This window comes from Anticarsia gemmatalis, chromosome 13 (genome assembly GCF_050436995.1).
Source record: "Anticarsia gemmatalis isolate Benzon Research Colony breed Stoneville strain chromosome 13, ilAntGemm2 primary, whole genome shotgun sequence".
NCBI lineage: Eukaryota > Metazoa > Arthropoda > Insecta > Lepidoptera > Erebidae > Anticarsia > Anticarsia gemmatalis.
This window is the reverse complement of record NC_134757.1, coordinates 8,899,006-8,920,159: the sequence shown is the minus strand read 5'-3', so window position 1 is coordinate 8,920,159 and position 21,154 is coordinate 8,899,006. Positions and strand designations below refer to the sequence as shown.

General features: G+C 34.8%; 1 protein-coding gene across 1 annotated transcript in view; it reads left to right on the top strand.

Moving 5' to 3' along the window:
• The window catches only part of LOC142977757 (uncharacterized), a 124,778-nt gene that overhangs the window by 75,247 nt on the left and 28,377 nt on the right, over positions 1–21,154 (top strand). Inside the window, exon 4 of the mRNA XM_076121843.1 lies at positions 15,480–15,514. Coding sequence (XP_075977958.1) covers positions 15,480–15,514 — 35 coding nt within the window. The remainder of the gene's footprint in view (positions 1–15,479; positions 15,515–21,154) is intronic.

Sequence of the window (21,154 nt, the reverse complement as noted above, 5' to 3'; positions counted from 1 at the left end):
TTCCACCAATTTTTGCAAATAACTTTATTCAAAACTACAAAGAAATATTTGAACGTAGTCCCACATATCACTGCACGGAAGTAGTAACAGTCCGGTGCCTTAACGGTCACGAATGCAATGGGCATTTAGCGTAGTTGCCATAATATTAGCTTTCAGTCGTCACCTATGTAATTTACAAACGTTAGGTTTTTTATAGAATATAAAATAACATAGTGTTTATTTGCAAAAAAATATTGGTTCCGTGCACTCTTTCAACAATTGATACGTTCACGAACATGAATGCTAGCGCGGTATTTAACACGATTTTGAAAGAACATGTGTGACTTTTGTTTGCTCAATCCAACCCGCGTTTGGCACGCTGGTGGAATCATGACCTAACTGGAAATGAGAGTGGATTCTTGTATCGAGAAAAAAACATCGTTTAGCAACGGGGAAGTGATAAACTAGATATATTTTATAATTTTGTTAATTTAAGAAACTTTTCTTCCGTGTACCATTCATCGAGTTGTGCAAATGTCATATCCATGAAGTAGTTTAACCATTTAATCATAATAGCCAAAGAAAAGAAGCTTATTCAGTTGTAGACTTAACAACTAACTACATTAGAATAGATTGAGTAAGTGATGGGTAAAACCCATTTTCTTTGAACACACCCTGAGCATGTAAATGTAGGAAAAAAATCATATTCAATAAAAAACGTTTCCAGGGAAACATGTGTCAATAGCACGCGTGCCGTTCGTGACGTCACATTTGTTTGCTCTTTCATTGTATTTGCACTTTCCACTAACATTTATTGACTTTGTGACCTACGTGCGTAGTGTAGCGATAGCTTAAGTGTGTTATGTATCTACGACTTTACTGCTCAAGAGAAAATGGAACGTTTTTATTTTTTCCGCAAACATCTTCGTTTTAGGCTAAACGCGGACCGCGATTCTCTACTATCGGTACTATTGAGTATCGAGAGTTTGACATTTAAAATGTTCTGCAAAAATAGTTCCTACGCGCTGATTAGATTTTTATACAAAATTTATAGTTTGCCGGCTGTTGATAGTCGATAGTGGGAGAGAATCGTGCTAGTAGGCTGGCTAAAGACGGACAGAAAGTATATGGAGATGCGCACACTACTAACACGAAGTTTCGTAGACAAACTTGTCTAATACCTACAAGAAAACTTGACTATGTCAGACAATTCAGTCTCGACTTAGCTCTACGCTGAGACTTATGTCCAACATACATATTTTTCATTCTCCGTATCATATTTCAAACTCCAGTTACAATTTATAATCAATAAAATTCACATTAAACTTACCGGAGTCGTTTACAACAAAAAATGTTCTCAAAGAGAATCTATTTAAACGTTTTTGCTCCATTATTCATTACTAAACATATTTTACGTCGCACTAAATTCTGATGATTCACTTTGATAAATTACTTGTAATTTAATGTCTCCAATAAGTTTACACCGATTTTACAAGCAAAAAGTAATTGTTAGTTTACTAGCTGCAAATTTAATGGATTGGTTTTACTATCATAAGATCAAATCAAATTACTTTCGAATGTTGACTGGTCGACCTAGGGTCAAAGTTATTCCAACTGCTCGAAAGCATCTGTGACTTTAGAAGAAGTAAATCTTACAGATTAAATTCGACTTCTTGTTTTATAAAATATGTGCGTTAAATAAATTGGTTTACCTTCTCATCAACCTATGAAATTTTTCGTATTTTGGGATTTTCTGAGTCAATTTTAATACAAAGTCAGGTACTCAGCCATTATAATTTCTCCATCTCAAGTTACGCCTAAGAATTCAACTCTGAATTTCTGGTAATTATAATTTGAGTTATTAATGCGGGAAGTTTAATCGACCCGCAATTTGCGTAAGGTTATACCTGAAAGTATATCGAGAACACTAATTACGGGGGAGCGGGTGTGCTTACGCTAGAGCAAGTTTTGGCTGGGGAGTAAATATGACAATTACCTTAGAGCTTCATGAACAAATTAATTTGTAGGTAGATGCGGAACTCCAAATTTCACGTGTGTGTAAGCATTTATGAGTCTAAAATTTTGAGAGAGGTAATAATAATACCTACATTTGGGGAAGCAGAAAAATATCAAACGAAACTAAGACAGTTTTTTGGAAAATTTTCAGGAAAAATCCGCTGAAACTTGCCGTTAGTAACACTTCTAAGGCCCCACTTTTTAGTTACAATATTGTATGGACAAATTAAAGAAATCCCGCGGTACGCAATGTGGCGTTTACTGCTAAATTTCTGTGTAGAAATTCCCTGCCCTATTTTCCTTTGGCCACAACTAAGTGCAAAATGTACCTCGCTGGCCGGAATATCGTGCCAAGAACCAGTGTTTATGGTGGCATTTGTGTTTTTCTTTTTTATTTTTGCAGTCGTAATTTCAAATCTTTTATTAATTTCTTTCTTCGTTTATGAAGTAATAACAATTTTATTAAAAACATTCGTTGCTTGAGGCGACACGCATGTCTGTTTCTTTAACATAATTGAAGTTACAACATGCTACAGCATTTAATTTGACGACAGTAAAAATAATAGACCTGTAGGCCTGTAGCCGTAGCAATAAAGGATGGTCCTCGTATTTCACAAAAGGTTTTTACCGCTTAAAAGTCTGGAAAGTTTTAATTGCAAAAAATTACAATATGAAATGAGATATGAATTTTAAAACTCATTTCACGGACAGCTTTTATTGGTCGTGTCAATGAATTATTGATGTTTGTTGAGCTCAGTTTCAACGCAGACGAAATGTATTTAATGTGACATGATATTGTCAAAAGCATTTTATGATACAGAACGTGACATAAATATGAGGTCAAGAAAAAACTCTTAGAAAACGTCTGGTTACTTATTCTTTTTAATAATATCGCGCTCTCGCTCTTACATTACATTGAAAATCTTGTATCCAAAGGTTTATGTAGATACCTATTTTTAGTTTAACCCCTTTTATCGTGAATAGTTTGGATTGTTGCCACTGGTCCTCTGCCGAACTAAGGGGATCAAAGTGGGCCCTTTTATACGATAGTACAAAGAAAACACGAGCTACGTCAGGATAACAGTTTCATTATGGATGAACTTCGACAATGTGCGATGAATTTTGCTTAGGTAGCTACAATGTACATGATGTAGCTGATATTCTCGCTTATAAAAGATTTTCTAGAAGGTCAAATGTATTTTGCCCCAAAACTATCTGTATAATTTCCCAGCTAAGCAGAATATTCTTGTGTGAAAAAGTAATAAGTGTCTAGTAGATATCTTATTTACTTTATGAGATGATCTAGACAGCTTTTATTAATATTAAAAATGTTGATAATATGATTGTACGCATTGCATACATGCTTAATAAAGCGAATGTACAGTGAGACCGACTGACGCCTTCAAAAAGAGTCGGTAAGAAACAATCTGATTCACGTTTTGTTAAAAAAATGTCTGAAGTGAGTCTAACTTTTTTGCACACGTACTCGGATACTTCTTGAGTCAAAAGTTCATCTAGATTCTAGTTCTCGGAAACAGTAGTTACGAGAATGCAGTTTTATGTCACGAAACATTTCATACAGTAGTATGTTCGTGACGTCAGTTTATGTATGTCACACATAACTTAGTTTGAAACTAAACTAAACCTACATTTTGTTTTAAAACCGAGCCGTTGAGATTATGAGTGTTTTACTACTGTTCGATTCTTATTATTTTACACTTGTATATAAATAGTTACAAAGGAAATTGTATTTTAGACCGTTGCCATAAAGTTTATTTGGTTTTTGATGGACGAGAAAATCTTATTACGGTTTTATTTAGTGCAACAGTCGTAATCGTAAAACTGGCCAACGTAGTACGAATTCGTTGAAAACGTTTGGTAATCTTATTTTGTGGTTTTGCGATACACTTTAGGAAAACTGGAAGCGTGTTTTACGTGAATTGTTAGTACATTTGCTTACTGAGTGATTGTTGAAATGTTGACCTTTCTTTTCTACGAGCAATACAATCGTAGCATAGGAATATAGTTTGTAATAAGATATTTTGTTTTAGTTAAATATATTAAGTTTTTCAACAAAGAACTATAATGCTAATATCTTTATATATAACAGAAAATTTACCTTAGTTTTCACATTTTCTCAGTTTTTAGGGTGGTATATTCTTATAATGCCGCCATAAGCAGTAACATAAATTTAAGGAAAATCTCGTTATCGTTTTGATTTACGTAATGTTTCGCTTCTTAAAGACATCGTTATTCGTAACACGAAAGTAAATATTTCTCCTTCTACCTATCTAACTTTTATAAAACTTTGTACATATTCGGGAACATAAAAAATATTAAGCTATTAACTTATCGAAAAAGTTTTAGAAAATGATCGTATCATGGAAAATAGGTAAGCACAAAAGTTAGTCGCCTTACATTCTCAAAAGGATATAATTCGCGTTCACTTGACTAAAATGAAGTTTTGTGAAGATTACCTCGAGCGGGCTCAGTAATTCTGATGAGACGACGCAAATTATGGCTACATCGCTTCAAGCGCTTGCCTTTCCGCTGGCGTTCTCTCCGTTACTGTTCCTGGCAGCTTACAATGCCTACTCCATCCTTATCACGTCTCTGAATCTTATTACTAAGGAAATAACAACTAAATTGCCTTGTATCCGATTAAATTGTATCAGACTCCGTGTCTTGAGTTTCGTTTAATATTTCGGAGTACGAAACTGAGGATCTTTTTAATTAGACTCAACTTGTCTTATCTGGATTAAGGTGCTTTACAATAGTTATTATTGTCAGAATTTCGTTTCGAATTAATTTGTACAGTCGGCATGAAATTTCGATATTTCTTTTCTGATTGGTCGATCGCTATTTCTTATTTTATCACTGCTTAGACAACTATAACTCGTCTTGTTGAACAAGTTTATGAGTAACTGTCAGAATATTATGCATTTATTGTTCTGCCTTTACATTTTCACAGAAGGTTCTAGAAAGCTATCTTACGGCAATATTTCTAGTTGTACTCCACCCAACGTGCATGTTTTGTTATCACGAAACAAAAGACTTGAATACAACTACTTCTCATACTGTAACGGTGGCAAACTTTTATGATCTGGTTTTCATACTTTCTAACTGAGATTAGGTTTGTGTATTGTGAAAAATAAACAGAAAAGATGCTATCACAGCACTAAAAAGAAATCTCGCCATCCTAACATAGCGCTGCACTCTGTTCGGCACAATCGCGAGTTCCGGTAACGACCCACTAGAAAGGTATACACAAACTAATTTTGAACTAAAGTTTTGTGAATTTTCACCGTAAAGTCTGGTCGTGTATTGTCGACGGGAGGTCCTGACTCTTGGTAGATATTCAGACCGCTCGCGAAACTTTGATACATGGCTCGGCTATAAAACGCAGCGCACCCAACCCGCATGTATTGTACACTCGCGGCCGTGCACACGGGAACACCGTTAAATGAAGCGATTAAATACAGCCCCACACTTGTATACGACGTGTATATACGAAATAATACTACACATTACGTCTCGTAAATTTAATCGCAAAATCGTTAAATTACCATTTTATTTCACAGCCCAATTTTTACTAGATTTGTGTACGTCGACTGCAACAAATTTCCTTTTCATATGCCATTATTCTGATTTATGTCACATGTTATCTCTCACCACAGGTGCACGTTTCGGTGCAAAATAACATAAGTTTACCTCTAATGACAAAATTTAAATTACCTACATGATTTACGAGCAACACGGACGTTCGGAACTACGTTACTGCGAACAATGTGGGACGAGTTTACGCAATAACTGCGAATATTGTTTTGAGCCGTGGGTGTAGTTTATTTGCCAGTAAGTGTATGCGATACGCCGTATGGCAGAGCGCATCGATGTCAGATCGGAATAGTGAATTTTATTTTGCGTGCGAACGGAAGTCCCCGTCGTGTTTTCTGTGCGTGCGTTGTCGACTAGCCTATTTCAATTTTTTTCCCCACCGAGTCGGTAACGCTCACGAGCACGGGTCGAATTGTTTGCCAATGAAGTTCGGGTGAACGGTTGGTATTTTTTCCCTTGCGTACGATGTGAATCATGGTGAATATCGACCGTGTACTAGGTGTTGGTACCAAATTGAATTTTAATACTTTCAATAACTTTCACGTCAATATTTGGATAGGTATGTTGCACCTACAAATATTGTTTAGCTTCCAAATGGATTAGATTTTTTGTTATGCCCCAGTACATTTTTGATGTTCAGTTTGAAGCACTGTAACAGTTTTTTCCATGACGGAGATTAAATGAAATTTTTATGCAACTTTTTTAAGCCTCGGTTTTAGTTTCGTGATATAGATGAGGTTGGCCTAACTGTTTAATCCTGGATTGAGTCCAGTTTTATGACGATACATGCGGCAAATAAGATAATCCCATTATTCCAAAATTCTCCTCAAAATCTAGATAGGTTATATTATCTTCAGTTTAATCCAGGTTTCACTTGCACGTTACCACAAACGTCTACGAAGTCGAACCATTTCGACACATATATTCGTAGTAATCCTATTGTCAACGATATCAATTTATTATCGTAAGGTTTCCCTTTGTGAACGGTATATTCCCTCGACGTCTGCTTATATTATGCGAGGACAAGAAAGGACTTAGTTGCATTAGATCGGTAATCACCTTCTAGCCTATGGAATAACTAGAAATGGCTTTGAACCTAGGGATTATGAATAATGTAGCAGACAATCTTAATCTGAACATGCTTAACTGAATACATACATACTTTGTTCTGCTTTTGTATATAGTTGTAGGATAGTAGGGTTATTTGGTAGATGAAAAACGGCTGTACGTAAATTACAGCGGCTGATCAAACTGTTCAAAGATGGGATCAAAATATTGCCAATCAAGGAAAGCTGGCACTTCCTTATCGCCGCTAATTCCGCGTTTAATCATTTCCCTCCAATCCGACCTCCCATAGTTAATCGGCTTGGTTCTCTTTTCACCCCCGCACCGCTCTTTGATTAGAGGACCCAACGTCTTTGGGATATTATGTCAATCAATTGATTTATCTTCTGGTGGATTTTGTGACGTGGCTTCGTGGCTTTCCAACCTTCTACGCTGATGAAATGTCAATTTAGATAGGGTTTTGAACGGTCGATTTGAATAAAATTGTGAAGTTGGAATCTCACCCGTCAAGTGGTTCGCCGCGAGCGATTAAGTTCAGGGGTTCCGTCTGAACTGACAAGTATGGTGCTGCGCTTGATAAGGGAACTTGCATACAAAGTTATATTACTGGGAGAGTTATTAGTTCATGCAAATATCATCTGCAAGCAAGGAAGTTTTGAATGCGAGAAAGCGGAATATAATAATAATAGCCGTACTATGCCCTCAAATAACTTAATCAGTGTAAACTTGTAAGTGTTTCATAATATTACAGCAATCTCTCTTGTCAGTCGACTTCCGTATAAAATTTGGAATTGTTTCTAAGTCAAGTCCATTACTTTACGAAGCTGTTAATTTAAAATGTACACGTGTATCTTAATTGAAGTTGAATAAGTTTGCTACGAATCGTGGCGTAGTTAATGAACTGTCGAATATGGTTTTGGCTGTTTCATTGTTCATTAAGCATTATTATTTATTAATGGACTTTCAAATTGATTATATTTTCGTAAAGAAGTGGCTTCTTTTTCCCAACTTTGTTTTCAACTATCCTAAAATCAATATTTTTATAGTAACTATCGTTTATTCATGACTGCTATATAAAACTTTGTGCGTGGAAATTTTGGGAGACCCAATCTATTCGGCTTAAAAGTATAAAATATAAATTTTCCACGAACCGAATGGTTTTAAATCTCGGCCGAACTTGACATGGTTTTGTTTCAATTTACGTCATAAATTTCTCCTGGTTAAGTGTCACCGATACGCACTCGAGAGTTTGGAAGTTGACGTAATATTTGTCGAAGTATCTTGCCAGTTAGCAGTTTGTTGTTTATTTGGAAGGTAACACTAATTGGCTCGTCGCGACGTCGAGCGCAAGCAAGTGTTTTAAGCGTGTACTCAGAGGTCAACATTGCCGACCCTATTCGAATCAAGAAACTTAATGTATAGACAGTATTCACTCTTAAACAATTTAAGAACCTAATTGCTCTTATAACTATATATATGTTTCAACTGTATACAAATCCTATTCCGTTCTTTACACGAGTCTCACATCAATATTTTTTCAAAGAAAATGTATGGTAAAAATATTGTTTCTTAAATTAAATTCTATAAAACCATTCAGAAGGAAATTCCGGGCTCAAGCTCTAAAAAATTCAAAGTACTTTCAATATTTAAGCTGACTAAGTGGCCTATCAACTGAGATCAGTATCTATGGATAGACGTAAATCTTTAATGCAAAATATACTGTACTCAATTCACCAAAAAGCCGATCTAGTCTAGAATTTTCCCCATACAAATCGCTGGCAAAAGCTGAATATTCCTCTTTTGAAACGCGATTTCGTTTACGCAATCCTGGTACAAAGTGGCTGTCAAAAACTTCATCTACGACAGACCGCGTCGATTTGTCGCCAGTCATGGTTTATTTTGTTGCAAATTCGGGATAGCCGTAAAATGGGAACGTGTTGTCAGCATTTCATTGAACCGTAGGGATGTTGCATGATTGACGTATACGCGTATTCTGTTTTCGTTTTAATCCTTCTACGGATTTAAGGATTTTTGTATCGGTAAAACAAAATGTGGAAAAAGAGTCACAGGTATTCTGAAATAACATACCCTTAGTAATATAGGTAACTTTTTCTATTAAACTTTATGCACTCGTGGTTGCAATTAATGATGAATAATGATGAATGATGAGAGGCTTTTTCAATCAGCGATTGGACGCGTTTTTATATAATTTTTATCGTTCATTTTCCTCAACGCGCCAGCCCTACCACCCTATAAGCAATAGGACGATGACACTCATAAATCGTAGCCCTCCAAGTGTGCGATCATTACATTTGCATGTCTATGCAATGAAAGTGGTAAGTATTTATTACACGAACAAGTTGCGGTCGCCGTACGGCCGCTGGGCACTTGTTGAGTAAATTCTCATCGATTTACATTCAATACCGCTTGTAATTGAGTTACACGGGACAAGTATCACTCCTGGTTCGGTTTGATTTCAATTATATGCCTATAGAGGTCCCCGGGGAAGATGGAGTAGTATAATTATTTGAGTGATAACTTAGTACACCTCAATGAGATTGGAGAATTTGTTTGTGGTGTAATCTGAAATTGTATCTTTAGGCTAAACTTGTGAAATGATTAATACTTTTCATGAAGATTAAATAGCACTACTTACTAAACTAAAATGTCAACTTAAATTATCACGCCATTTGAGAAACTTGCGTCAACACCATCAATTTCACATTGCACAAGCAAAATGCTTAGCAGTTTTCCTAGAATATAAATTTTACTATTTCTGTCACAAAAAGTATCTTTACCACCACCTAATTACTAAGGTAATAAAGTAAATGTTCGGTACCAGCTACAAAGTTTATTGCTTAGTCTAAGAAACGTACAAAGAACTTTTTAGTGCTTGTGAACGAGGCTTTGTCAGGCAATCATCGTTTGTCGTGTAGCTGTAAAGCGGTATTAACTACATGTCAATATCCAGTTTTAGCTCAAAACCCACCTTGACCCGCTCTGCTGAACACGATTGCTACTTAATTATAAAGCTATACATGTACAATATTAAGTTGGTAACGTTTATTTTATTTATGTTTTAGCTATAAACTTTATTTTGAGTGATCTTCTATGCATTTTTGGTTTTCTAAGTTTGTAAGTATTGACCATAACTATTACGAGTATATTGGTATTTTATGAATCAAAAAAAGGGTTTAACTTTATTCGTCAGCAGTCAGAAAAGAAAAACAGCGGTTTTATCTTCATATAGCTGATTGAAATTAATGAGCGCGATAAGTATCGCAAATAATGTAAAAAATATAAAGACTCAACAAAAAGTTTTAGCCTTTCTCACGTTAACAGCTCTCCAACAATTTCAATTACATAAACAGAATTCAAATGCCGTAAAACGATTTCACATCTACGTCTTGTCTTGCCTTTTTCTCAAACAGCTTCCAGTCTAACCTGATGCGGCTGATTACTGGCATTTGAACGAAGATCGCCGTCTGACCTCCACGACCCAAGGGAGAAACTTTTAACTTATAGACCAGTCGTCATAAATTGTCGTTATAGGCACTATACCGATTGCTAGAAGCAAATGTCAAAGATTTTCACCCGTCTAGCTCGAGATATATGGATGATCGTTGTCTTTCTTTATACCAGTACTAAATATGGAATTATTTTCTTTTATTAATTCTATTAGGCTGGTTTCTAATCGTGATTAAATGTAATTTTCTACTCAACTTGATTGAAGTCTGACTAATGGATTATTTATAATGTAGTTCTGTATTACTAGATATTTGATAACGCACGCTAACTTTGTAATGATTTTTAGCTTTTATACTGTACAGTCTTGAATACAGAGAATGATCATTCTAAAATATTTGCCCAAAACGTTTGCTTGATATCTTTTACTCGAAAGGTCAAGGTACTTTACCGTACGAATCATAAATACAACAAAATAAACTTGTAACTAACATAAAAGTAAGCAACGTTCGCATTTGTCCTCACACTTAGAAAGCTTGCAAAGAGCACAGCATATATCAGCGCTCTAAGTTTGTAGCCGGTAAATTCATTTAATTTGTCACTAGACATTTCATGCGGTCAACGTGACTTCTTGCACCACGATAATATAATATCATGACAACAAGCAACGCTCTGTTTCTTTACACAAGCTCCCCTTGCTATGTTTTGTTTGCAAGTTGTAAGAAAGTTTATAATCAAACTCTATTTCTTTGGTGACTGCCTTTGTTTTTGGTACATATTTTTCAAAGTAGTTAATGCTATTGTTTGATTTGAATTTTTGTGTTTTGAAAGGATTTAGACAATCATTTTAAGCAGAAATTATTTTCTCATTGTAAATTATTAATGATCGACATGCGTATGTCACGATATAGAGTTTCAGTTAAAGCTTAATTCTGTTTTCATTTTTCTTACTGAATCTATATTTTTGTTATTGTATAAACAAAGACGAAAAATTGTTATTCTTTGCTAATAAAGAAAGTATGGAACTAAGACGCAAACTCAAGGGACAGTGTTGGAACGTGAGTATCTTTCGTAATCGCAATTCACACCGAAGACTCTCTCACACCATTAACCCTGAAAAGAGCGATCGGACGGAAGAGATTAACATCCACCGCAGCGTTTATACGAGGCTTCTTGAAAACTTAGTAGAGAAAACTGGCAATGGAATTTGCGCTCTTTTGTTTTCGTGAAAAATTGCAGCAAATTTTTGCCTGCTCGGTACGGGCGTCGATAGCGCGATTGCATTAAAAAGATTGACTATATGAAAGCTGCTTACATCGTTTGGCTCGAGAGCTGTTATTACTCGAGAAATAACTTCAGAATGTGTTGTTATGAACATTTATGTTAACAGGGCGATAACACGAAAATGCCCTAGGCGACGAGTTACATTTTTATTGTAATTATTTTGTATGTAGCGTGTGATAATGATAAAAGTTTAATGAAAATTGTATAGCATTTTTTATTATTGTACGTAATGATATACGTCCGGAGTTATATCGAATGGCTTACAATTTTTATGAAGCAATACATCACGTTCCCTTATAAATTAATGAAGTCTTAAATTAAATGAAGGTTAGGCATGAAACTGACTTAATTTGGATGAAGTACGCTTAGTGAGGTATTTTCCATTAGTTGACATAATTCTGTACCATACATACACAGTAAAGGGACATAACGACACAGCAAACAGTATTAAAATTGATCAAAGAAGCGTTATTGACGTTCTGCACGCAAACGTATACAAAGGTTACTAAAGCTTGGTCAAAAGAAAATACTTTCCCGTTGGATAAAAGTTTCCCTGTACTTAATTCCTCCATCAATACTATATGAAATATCAGTTTTATTTGCTCCCACGCTATATCCTTAATGTAGATCCTAAATCAAACCAAGAAAATAGACATTCAATGGATTTTCGGGAAGGTCCTATACCGTTAAGTGCCAGAAAGGTGACTGCGTGGAAAAGATTAACTCCTACGGCCATAGAAGTGGCGGGCCTTTGGAATTTATTGACGAAAATAAAATATTATTGCTGCAGTACTTTTTTGCTTTTCTATGTCGCATTTGTTTGATAAAAACAGGAAACTTGGTAAACTACGCTCGCAACGGTCGAGTAATACCTAAACACTTAATTATTTACGAGGTAATAGAAAATATTATGAGTTATTTTCCTTGTGAAATGTATTTTATCGGTAAATTCTGTTTTCTTCGAACAAATAGTATTATAATCTTCTTATTTTCCCTTGGCGTTTAGATGTTGTTTACGTGTTATGATAACTTTGTTTGATCGTTTGTATAGAGCAATCTCTGTATTTTCTGGAGAGGCTTTAAGAGAGCATATTTTTGTTAATAGAAACCTACATTATCAATGATAAAAAGGGGCTTTTTCATGGGCTAAAAGACGCTATAAAGATCTTGGAACGGCTTTTACCGGGCGAATTTGCAGGTTAAGATTGCTTTTTTTTGCTTTGTATGAAAAGAAATAGATACCAATTTAATGTGTCGGATATGAAGGTTTTTTTTTTTATTGTTTCCAATTACAATTTACTGTGATTGATATTCACTCAATAAGTTTTTATTATGATAGTTACAATTAGTTATGTTAATTGCTCGTTAATATATTATAATGATGCACTTTGAGTATATAGTAAAGATTATATTTTATTGTATTTTTATGCCTCGTACATTGTACACGTGATATTTATACAAATTATAATAACAATTATTTTAATATATTAAGCAAGCAGAAATAACTGTAAATGGCAATAGTAGAATTATCTCATAATGTGTTTTTTTATTACCCGAATTTTCTCACGGATATCTAGTTTTAGTCTTACTACTTCTGGATAAGTATCAATTTGCATAACTGGTGAAATCTTGACAAGATTTTTCGTAAATTTATATTCTTTAGACTCTTTCAACAGACTCGTAACTTTGTCGCTCTCGATATAGTTACTGTTGCGAGCAACAATAAGTAAACAAAAGCACATATTTTGTAATCGCACTTTAAGGTATGAAAATATTCATTGGTCACTAGTGGTTTTAGTCAATTAATGATGAATTAAACACTTGTAATTTTACTATACTTGATAATAAAAACGCAACTGACAGTGTATATAATATATATTTTTGCATTTGACTCAACTTACAAATCCAACATCACATTGCATCTAACATACGTGTTTTCTCACCATCAGAATCTGTTTCTTCTGCACACGAAATGTTGTTTGCGAATGGATCTCTGAAAATGTTTCCGCAAGTTTAGCTCTTCCACTTTATTTATGAGCTCTTCAAGAAACAGGTGTGTCTTGGCTAAAAATCCCTTCTCTTCATGCCTCACGTAATATAAAATGCAATATTTTCTTATTTAGACATTTTCTTTCTTCACCCCTTTTTAAACACGTATTTTTCTTTACATCTCTTAAAACGAATTTCTTTGTCTCACTGAAATCTTGTTTTTAAAATCATAATTTATTTAAGCTTTGAAACAAAAGAATGTAGCTGCTTTTGTTTTCATTGTCATCTCACTATTAAGCATAACTTGTTATTCGAGGGCTCTTTCAACAATGTTGGTTCTGTATAATGTTAGAGAGATGCAAGGCCAAGTTTTCTTTTAGAATAGGTTGACTAAGTTTCACCTTCGTATCTTCGAAAGATTCTGGCGGCAGAGCTTTCAAATTTTAAAAGTCAAATAAGTTAGGCCAATAAAAATTCTCGAAAGGTAAAGAAAAGGGATCTGGATTTACGTTGAAAGTCAGGCTTTGAATATGAAGCTAAGTTTGAACAAGTATCTATCTAATCCATTTTCATTGGTTATATGAACTATTTAGTTTTGTCACTAATGTAAATTAAAGGTCAGTGTTGTTATAACATATTTAATAATATATAATAGAGGCATCCGTGATAACATTAAACATTACGTTTGCTCACCAAAACATTTAATTTTCTACTTACCTATATTTTTACTGACATACAATTTTCCACTGCATAGCATTTCTACTTGACTCAGAACTAAAAACTTTACTTCAATACCGTTGCCTTTTGACAAGTCACTTCTTTGAAGGCTTAACGTGGTGGCCGTTTTGATACACGGAGATGTGTGAAAGAATCCTAGAATCAAAGGGAATGTTGTCAAAGGATGACGGAAACTATTCGCTGCCAAACAGAAACGTGTGTGCTTTAGTAACTTATGTTCATTGCAGTGTGAGTTAGTTCGATTAAAGTTCTAACTGAAATAAAAATTCAATTTGTATCTAAAATCAACTACAATTTCCACAAAAACCAGTCATATTTATATAAAAACATCGTAATCGTATCCCCTACGGATGCTTCCGTGAAACAATTCCTTTCTTCGCTTTAAATAGAATAAAGATGGTACAGATGAAATATTGGCTACCGATTCAAAGTGATAGCCAACGTAAATTGATCTGTTCGTTAATAGAGAGATGGAATAACCCGAGAGAGAAACTGCAGCAAAATTAGACAAGATTGATTACATTACGATCGCTGCTCTCGAGATCAAAATATTACACGAATAAAGGCATCGAGTGACTTATCAAATTAGCCATGATTATGAGATATTATGAGATAAACTGTCGGGGAAAGTTGCCCCTCACGGGCGTTAGTTTGATCCAATAAGTTGCGAAGTTCTATCATACTTAGAAATTGTTCCTAATATTCTCGGCCAACTGTTTTTTCGATTTGTATTTCGTTTACGAAACAATAAAGTTGTTTGAGTATCTTGGGGATTACTTTGTCTAATTTGCTATTCTTGTTTCGTATTATTGTTCTCTACGAATTTCCCGTGAGGCTATCGATATTAAGAAGATTTGAATACTTTAGATGTTAAAATTGAACCATTTCAGATTTCTTCGAATCTTGCTTCTTATTTTTAACCGGTTTTATAAGCAAGTCAACAAAAACAACCAATACATTTCTGAAGATATCTTCAGTTGCTAAATTCCGTTCTATATAAAAGTTTAAAGTATTTATTCGATAAATTCTTCTGCTGATATAAAAGAAACAAAGGCAACGCAAGGAGTTCGTCGTAATAAAATTGCGATAGCGAAATGTGCACGCTCCATAACTGTAACGTAAGACGGTGCGGTGTACTCCATTCTTTGTCCACTTTCATTAGTGAGTGTTATTGGCTGAAAGCCGTTTTCAGGCCGCGTGTAATAGTCTAGCGGAATTGACGAAGTTTTGTTGCCTTTCAAAAGTATACACAATAATATTCTTCGCCGTAATGTGTTGAGGAAATTCTCTAATTTGAAGAAACTCAAGTGTTGTCTTTTTTGTTTCAGGACGAAAGTTTTGGATTACGTTGTCGAATTAAGAGGTAAGACCTTTTTATTTTTTGGTTTATAAATAACATTTTCTTTTCAAGATTGTAACAATATTGCTACAAAGTCACGTTGAAACTTGCAGAAGTTATTTAAGGAAATTTTCTTTAACGGCTGCTGCAGTGGAACGCTGTTGAAATTTCAGGCTATATTTGCTACTGTAATGAAATTCACTCGACTAGGAGCTAGTATAAAATAGTAAGAGCACTTTTTGTGTGAATTGATGTTAGTGAGGTCTCTACTTCTCATAGCTTTTTACAGACACTTTTTCTTTTTATTTCAACAAGCAATGAAATTCTGAAAATATTGTGCCATAAAAGATTGCTTTCATTTGATAAGGAAATATGAGTTATCACGTTGTTATATTGCTGTTTGCTATTCACTGAGAACTGCATATTTTATATTGAGTCATTGCAGAAGTTGTGAAATACAACAAAAATAAATATGGAACATGCATATTGAAATATAACAGTATTTTCTCTTGTCTTCATATAATCTATGAATGCTTAACGCCTCACTGGACCTCACCTATATTTCAAAAGTAAAGCCTTCGAACATAACATTCTGTGAAGCGAATACGTGGATTTTAATTTCACTCTCGCAAAGTAAAATACGTAGATATCCCTCTTTCCCTTCCGTTGGATTAACATTTTGTACGATTTAAGAGCTCAAGTCCCGCCTTTTCGCAGCTTCCATTTCAAATTTTGTCATATTGGTTCCACCACTATTAATATCACTTGCAATTCTGAGAGAGTATCACGTACATAAGTATAGCTATTTAATCGTATCACTCCCCTTACATTCTTCTCCCTTTGTATCATATTTCGGTGACTAAAAGTCGTTCCGTGTTTCGCTCCCTTTTTATGCGAGTTTCGTAATCGCTAAGGCAACAATGAAATATATAAGAAACTGTGTTTGTCGTCGAGTGGGACATGTTCACAAATGATTTATGAGCTAACGCGGTATTTATTCCCCTTTATATTGTCGTCTTGTTCGTCGTGTTTCAAACTTCGCTCGTAGGAAAGTATTCCTTACGCATATTGATATTTTACGACTATTCCGAACGTTTGGATTTTATCTATAAGATGCTTGTATATTTTATTTGTCTGTCAACGACGTTTTTTATTGCGAGCGACCCCGTTTCAGACATATTAGCATTGCATGTGTACTGACAGTTACTATCTGGAAGTGCTCATAAAAACTATTGTCTAACGTCGCACTTCAATCTGATACGCAGTTAAGTTTTGATGATGAGATAAAAATTATAATACCACATTTTAATGATACGGAAATTCTTAAACTTGTAGCGTAATGTTCTGAAGTATAATTATTTTAGTAATTGACAATTTATTCAATATTCTTGAAATATAAAGCTGGCTCAATAGCCAGATTTGAGATATAAATTGTAATTAAATATCAACTATGTGTATAAAATAAAATTAATGTTTTTTCAAATACGTGTCCACTTTATTTTATAACAGCACCTTAGTGCGGCTTACTAATAAAATATCGTGCCTTTTGATTTCTCAGTCCGATAACCTAAGAAACTTCAAATATACCGCAATAACACAAAGCGAAGATATGTCAGATTTATCATTTTCCATGCACCAACGGTCAATACTTTGGAAGATAGCAATCTACAGAGTTTTACCCCTTGCAATCGATGATCAAGCTATGTGCGTCTTTATCTATTTTAATAATATAGAAAGAGATGGTAGCGCTCTATCTTGTGAACTAGCCCGGACGATCGCTCTCACGACCGCACCACGAGGTCGTGGGCAGGCTTTGTTTTATTATTTACAACATTATGTGCTCCCAGCTCTATTAGAATTATTTTCGCAAAATTACATTCGTTATTAGCTGTAAATTTTGTTGAGAAACTTCTCAACCGTGTTTTATTTTCATTAATTTGTGCTTGTTCTTTACTTTGCCTAAACTGATTTGAATGTTCCGTAGGTTTGATTTCAATGATGTGAGTTTAACAAATACCTTCGTATAGTAGCTCAATTTAACTCCCTGAGATAATAAAACGTAATATACGTTTATTGCAAGTCAACATTTACATTTCCTAAAACCCATAGCACTGTTAACGACATTGACGTAACTAATTAAACAGAAAGCCGTATAAGTAGAAAGTCAAATAAAATTACAAAATTATCTCCGTGTGCCATGCAAAGTGTAGCGCAGTGAAGATATTACCTTCATTACCTTAATAAAATTATCCACTCCACATTAATAAACCCTCGCTAATAATCAGAACTAATGGCCCATATATGGCACACCGATGGCTTTTTAATTGAAACTTGGCACATTAAGCAGCCGAAACGACTAAATGACGATTTACTATACGGTGTCAAGGGACGGTCGTTTCAAGTTACGATATTAGTCCATTTGCTGGTTGAATGGTCCCGAGTTTGAAGACTCCCCTTTATATAAGGACGAGTTATAGGTACACAAGGAAAATGCACTAAATGAAACAGTGTGTTGCCATTTGCTGAGTACGGTTGACGATGTACATTGATTATATGTTATGACTCCAAGCTTTCTGAGGTAAATTGGCGAAACACGTAACATTGTATAAACAAAAGTATTATTTCTACGGTAGTGTAGAGAAAAAAGACATTTATAATTAAGTTGTCTGATAGATTTACTGACTTGTTGCATATTTTAACATGTCCTTTTTAAAAATATATGATTGTCAGTGACGGATACAATCCAACGCATCCAACTTTATAGTTTTAATCCCAAAAATCCTCTACGTGCAGCGATGACCAATCGCAGGTACAATATTCGTTCCAGATTTTATTTTTGATAGGATTATTTTTTCGGTGTTAGTTTCAAACCCGTGTTTTTGATATTTATTTGGTTTTAATAAAATTCCGTATGTTTTCGTCGAGTGGGTGTATCATATGAATGATTTAAAAGTTACTCTGATGAAAGTTTTTTGTTGGAGTAAATATAATTTATGCGTATTTGCTTATGTTCAGAACAAATAGAATATCGATGAACTAGGTTAAACCTGCTCCAACTTATGTTTCTATACGACGCTCCCGCCCAATTTTGGGGTCTAAACTTCGTAGATTCTAATACCGCCTACGCCTTAAACGCTCACAAATTATCTACATTATTGTAACTTGGACTAAATATCATCGGAACCGACAAACTTTCATTTCGTAAACGATAAATTATATCATTTGTAACAGCTGTCAGGTCTCGAACTTATTCATACAACAATCACGCCGGTTGTTTTGCCAAGTTTCCAAGATAAGAAGCCGAAGCAGGTTCGAGCGGTGTGACGTCACAGTACCCTCGACCTACACCGAGTTTGACAAAGTTCAAGGGTGTATTTAATAGAAAGTGACCAGTTTGTACGTCGGTGATATATCGTTGCACATATGAGCTGCTGCGTTGTAACTAGGGCAATGGTGGCACTTTTTCTTGTGGCTTTACTTGGAAACATGTTTTACGAGTATCGTTCGATTATTGGAGTCGGATATCGATGATCGAACGTTCAATGCCACGGACTATATATCGAGCCTCTATTAATTAAATAACAACAGGTTTGCGTAGCTTTTTCTTCGGCCAGTATTGATCTGTTTGCTTTTGGAAGTGTCTGTTATGTTAGTGTTTGTTATTGTTCTTTTATTCGTAACAACGATATAATATTTCGTGTATTTTGCGCGTGGGTTTGATGACAAGATAGGTCGATGACATTGTGAAGTTTATTCTGAATTATTTAAAAGAGCTCACATCCTGTTTATTATTATTAACAAAGGCTCTAAAATTTCATTTAGTAAAATTGTTTTCAATTTCGCGTCGACTCCAAGCGACCTATTAACAAAACTAGGTAACTGTCGTCGCTTTTCGGCGATTTGTATCTAGGTAAAACAAAAACTTTTAATTAAGTAAGTAGCCTTCGTAGTTCAAGATTCAGAAATTACCCTGTCTAAATAAACTAGCTGTGAAAAGTTTTTCGTTTATCCCCGGAGCTGGACTGGCATTCTTGAAGCATTTTCGGCGCTGTTCAAGAAAATGAAAATCTTTTTAAATAAGATTGTATTAAAACAGTGTCAGTTGTAACAAATATCAACGGGTAAAGCAAGTTACACATACTGATCAGAAAGTGTCACTAAAGTGAAGAAATCTTTGGCAAGTGTAAACACCGACGACCGCATTGGACAAAGCGTCGCTGTACTTCGGAGGTCATTCACAAATTAGGTTTGTCGTTGTTGTGGACAACAATTGTTTTGTTAAGACCGGTAATGTGCGTGTGTGACCAGTTTCAAAGAACACAAGGTAAACATTTATAAGACTTGAAACTTAATAAGATATAAAGTGCTGATTGTAACAAAAGTATTTTAGAATTTACGAAATATTACATGTCACTGAGTGGATAACGCACATAGCAAAAGCATTCGATTCAAACTAAACCTACTCTATTTCGAACAATCTGCACCAAAACATGATATTTTAAAGCGCAGATTTTGCAAAGGGCATTATTCATTTGCAAAATGCAATTTCACAGGATGTCACGTATGTTAGAAAAATGCCTCGCTACATATTCAATACGTTGCCGGTACCTGAATTACACACACGAGTGTCGCTATGTCGGCGTGCACGTAAATTGCACCGCGCGATAGAAATTAGGGCTTGCAGGAGACCTAAATGTTTTAGAGAAATGTATATACAATTTGATGCAACGCTTCTTACAAAAATTACTTAATAAATACATAAAGATAGATTTTATAAAAATTGTAATTTAATCATTCAAATTCTACATTAATTTTCATTTAGTAAAATTGTTTTCAATTTCGCGTCGACTCCAAGCGACCTATTAACAAAACTAGGTAACTGTCGTCGCTTTTCGGCGATTTGTATCTAGGTAAAACAAAAACTTTTAATTAAGTAAGTAGCCTTCGTAGTTCAAGATTCAGAAATTACCCTGTCTAAATAAACTAGCTGTGAAAAGTTTTTCGTTTATCCCCGGAGCTGGACTGGCATTCTTGAAGCATTTTCGGCGCTGTTCAAGAAAATGAAAATCTTTTTAAATAAGATTGTATTAAAACAGTGTCAGTTGTAACAAATATCAACGGGTAAAGCAAGTTACACATACTGATCAGAAAGTGTCACTAAAGTGAAGAAATCTTTGGCAAGTGTAAACACCGACGACCGCATTGGACAAAGCGTCGCTGTACTTCGGAGGTCATTCACAAATTAGGTTTGTCGTTGTTGTGGACAACAATTGTTTTGTTAAGACCGGTAATGTGCGTGTGTGACCAGTTTCAAAGAACACAAGGTAAACATTTATAAGACTTGAAACTTAATAAGATATAAAGTGCTGATTGTAACAAAAGTATTTTAGAATTTACGAAATATTACATGTCACTGAGTGGATAACGCACATAGCAAAAGCATTCGATTCAAACTAAACCTACTCTATTTCGAACAATCTGCACCAAAACATGATATTTTAAAGCGCAGATTTTGCAAAGGGCATTATTCATTTGCAAAATGCAATTTCACAGGATGTCACGTATGTTAGAAAAATGCCTCGCTACATATTCAATACGTTGCCGGTACCTGAATTACACACACGAGTGTCGCTATGTCGGCGTGCACGTAAATTGCACCGCGCG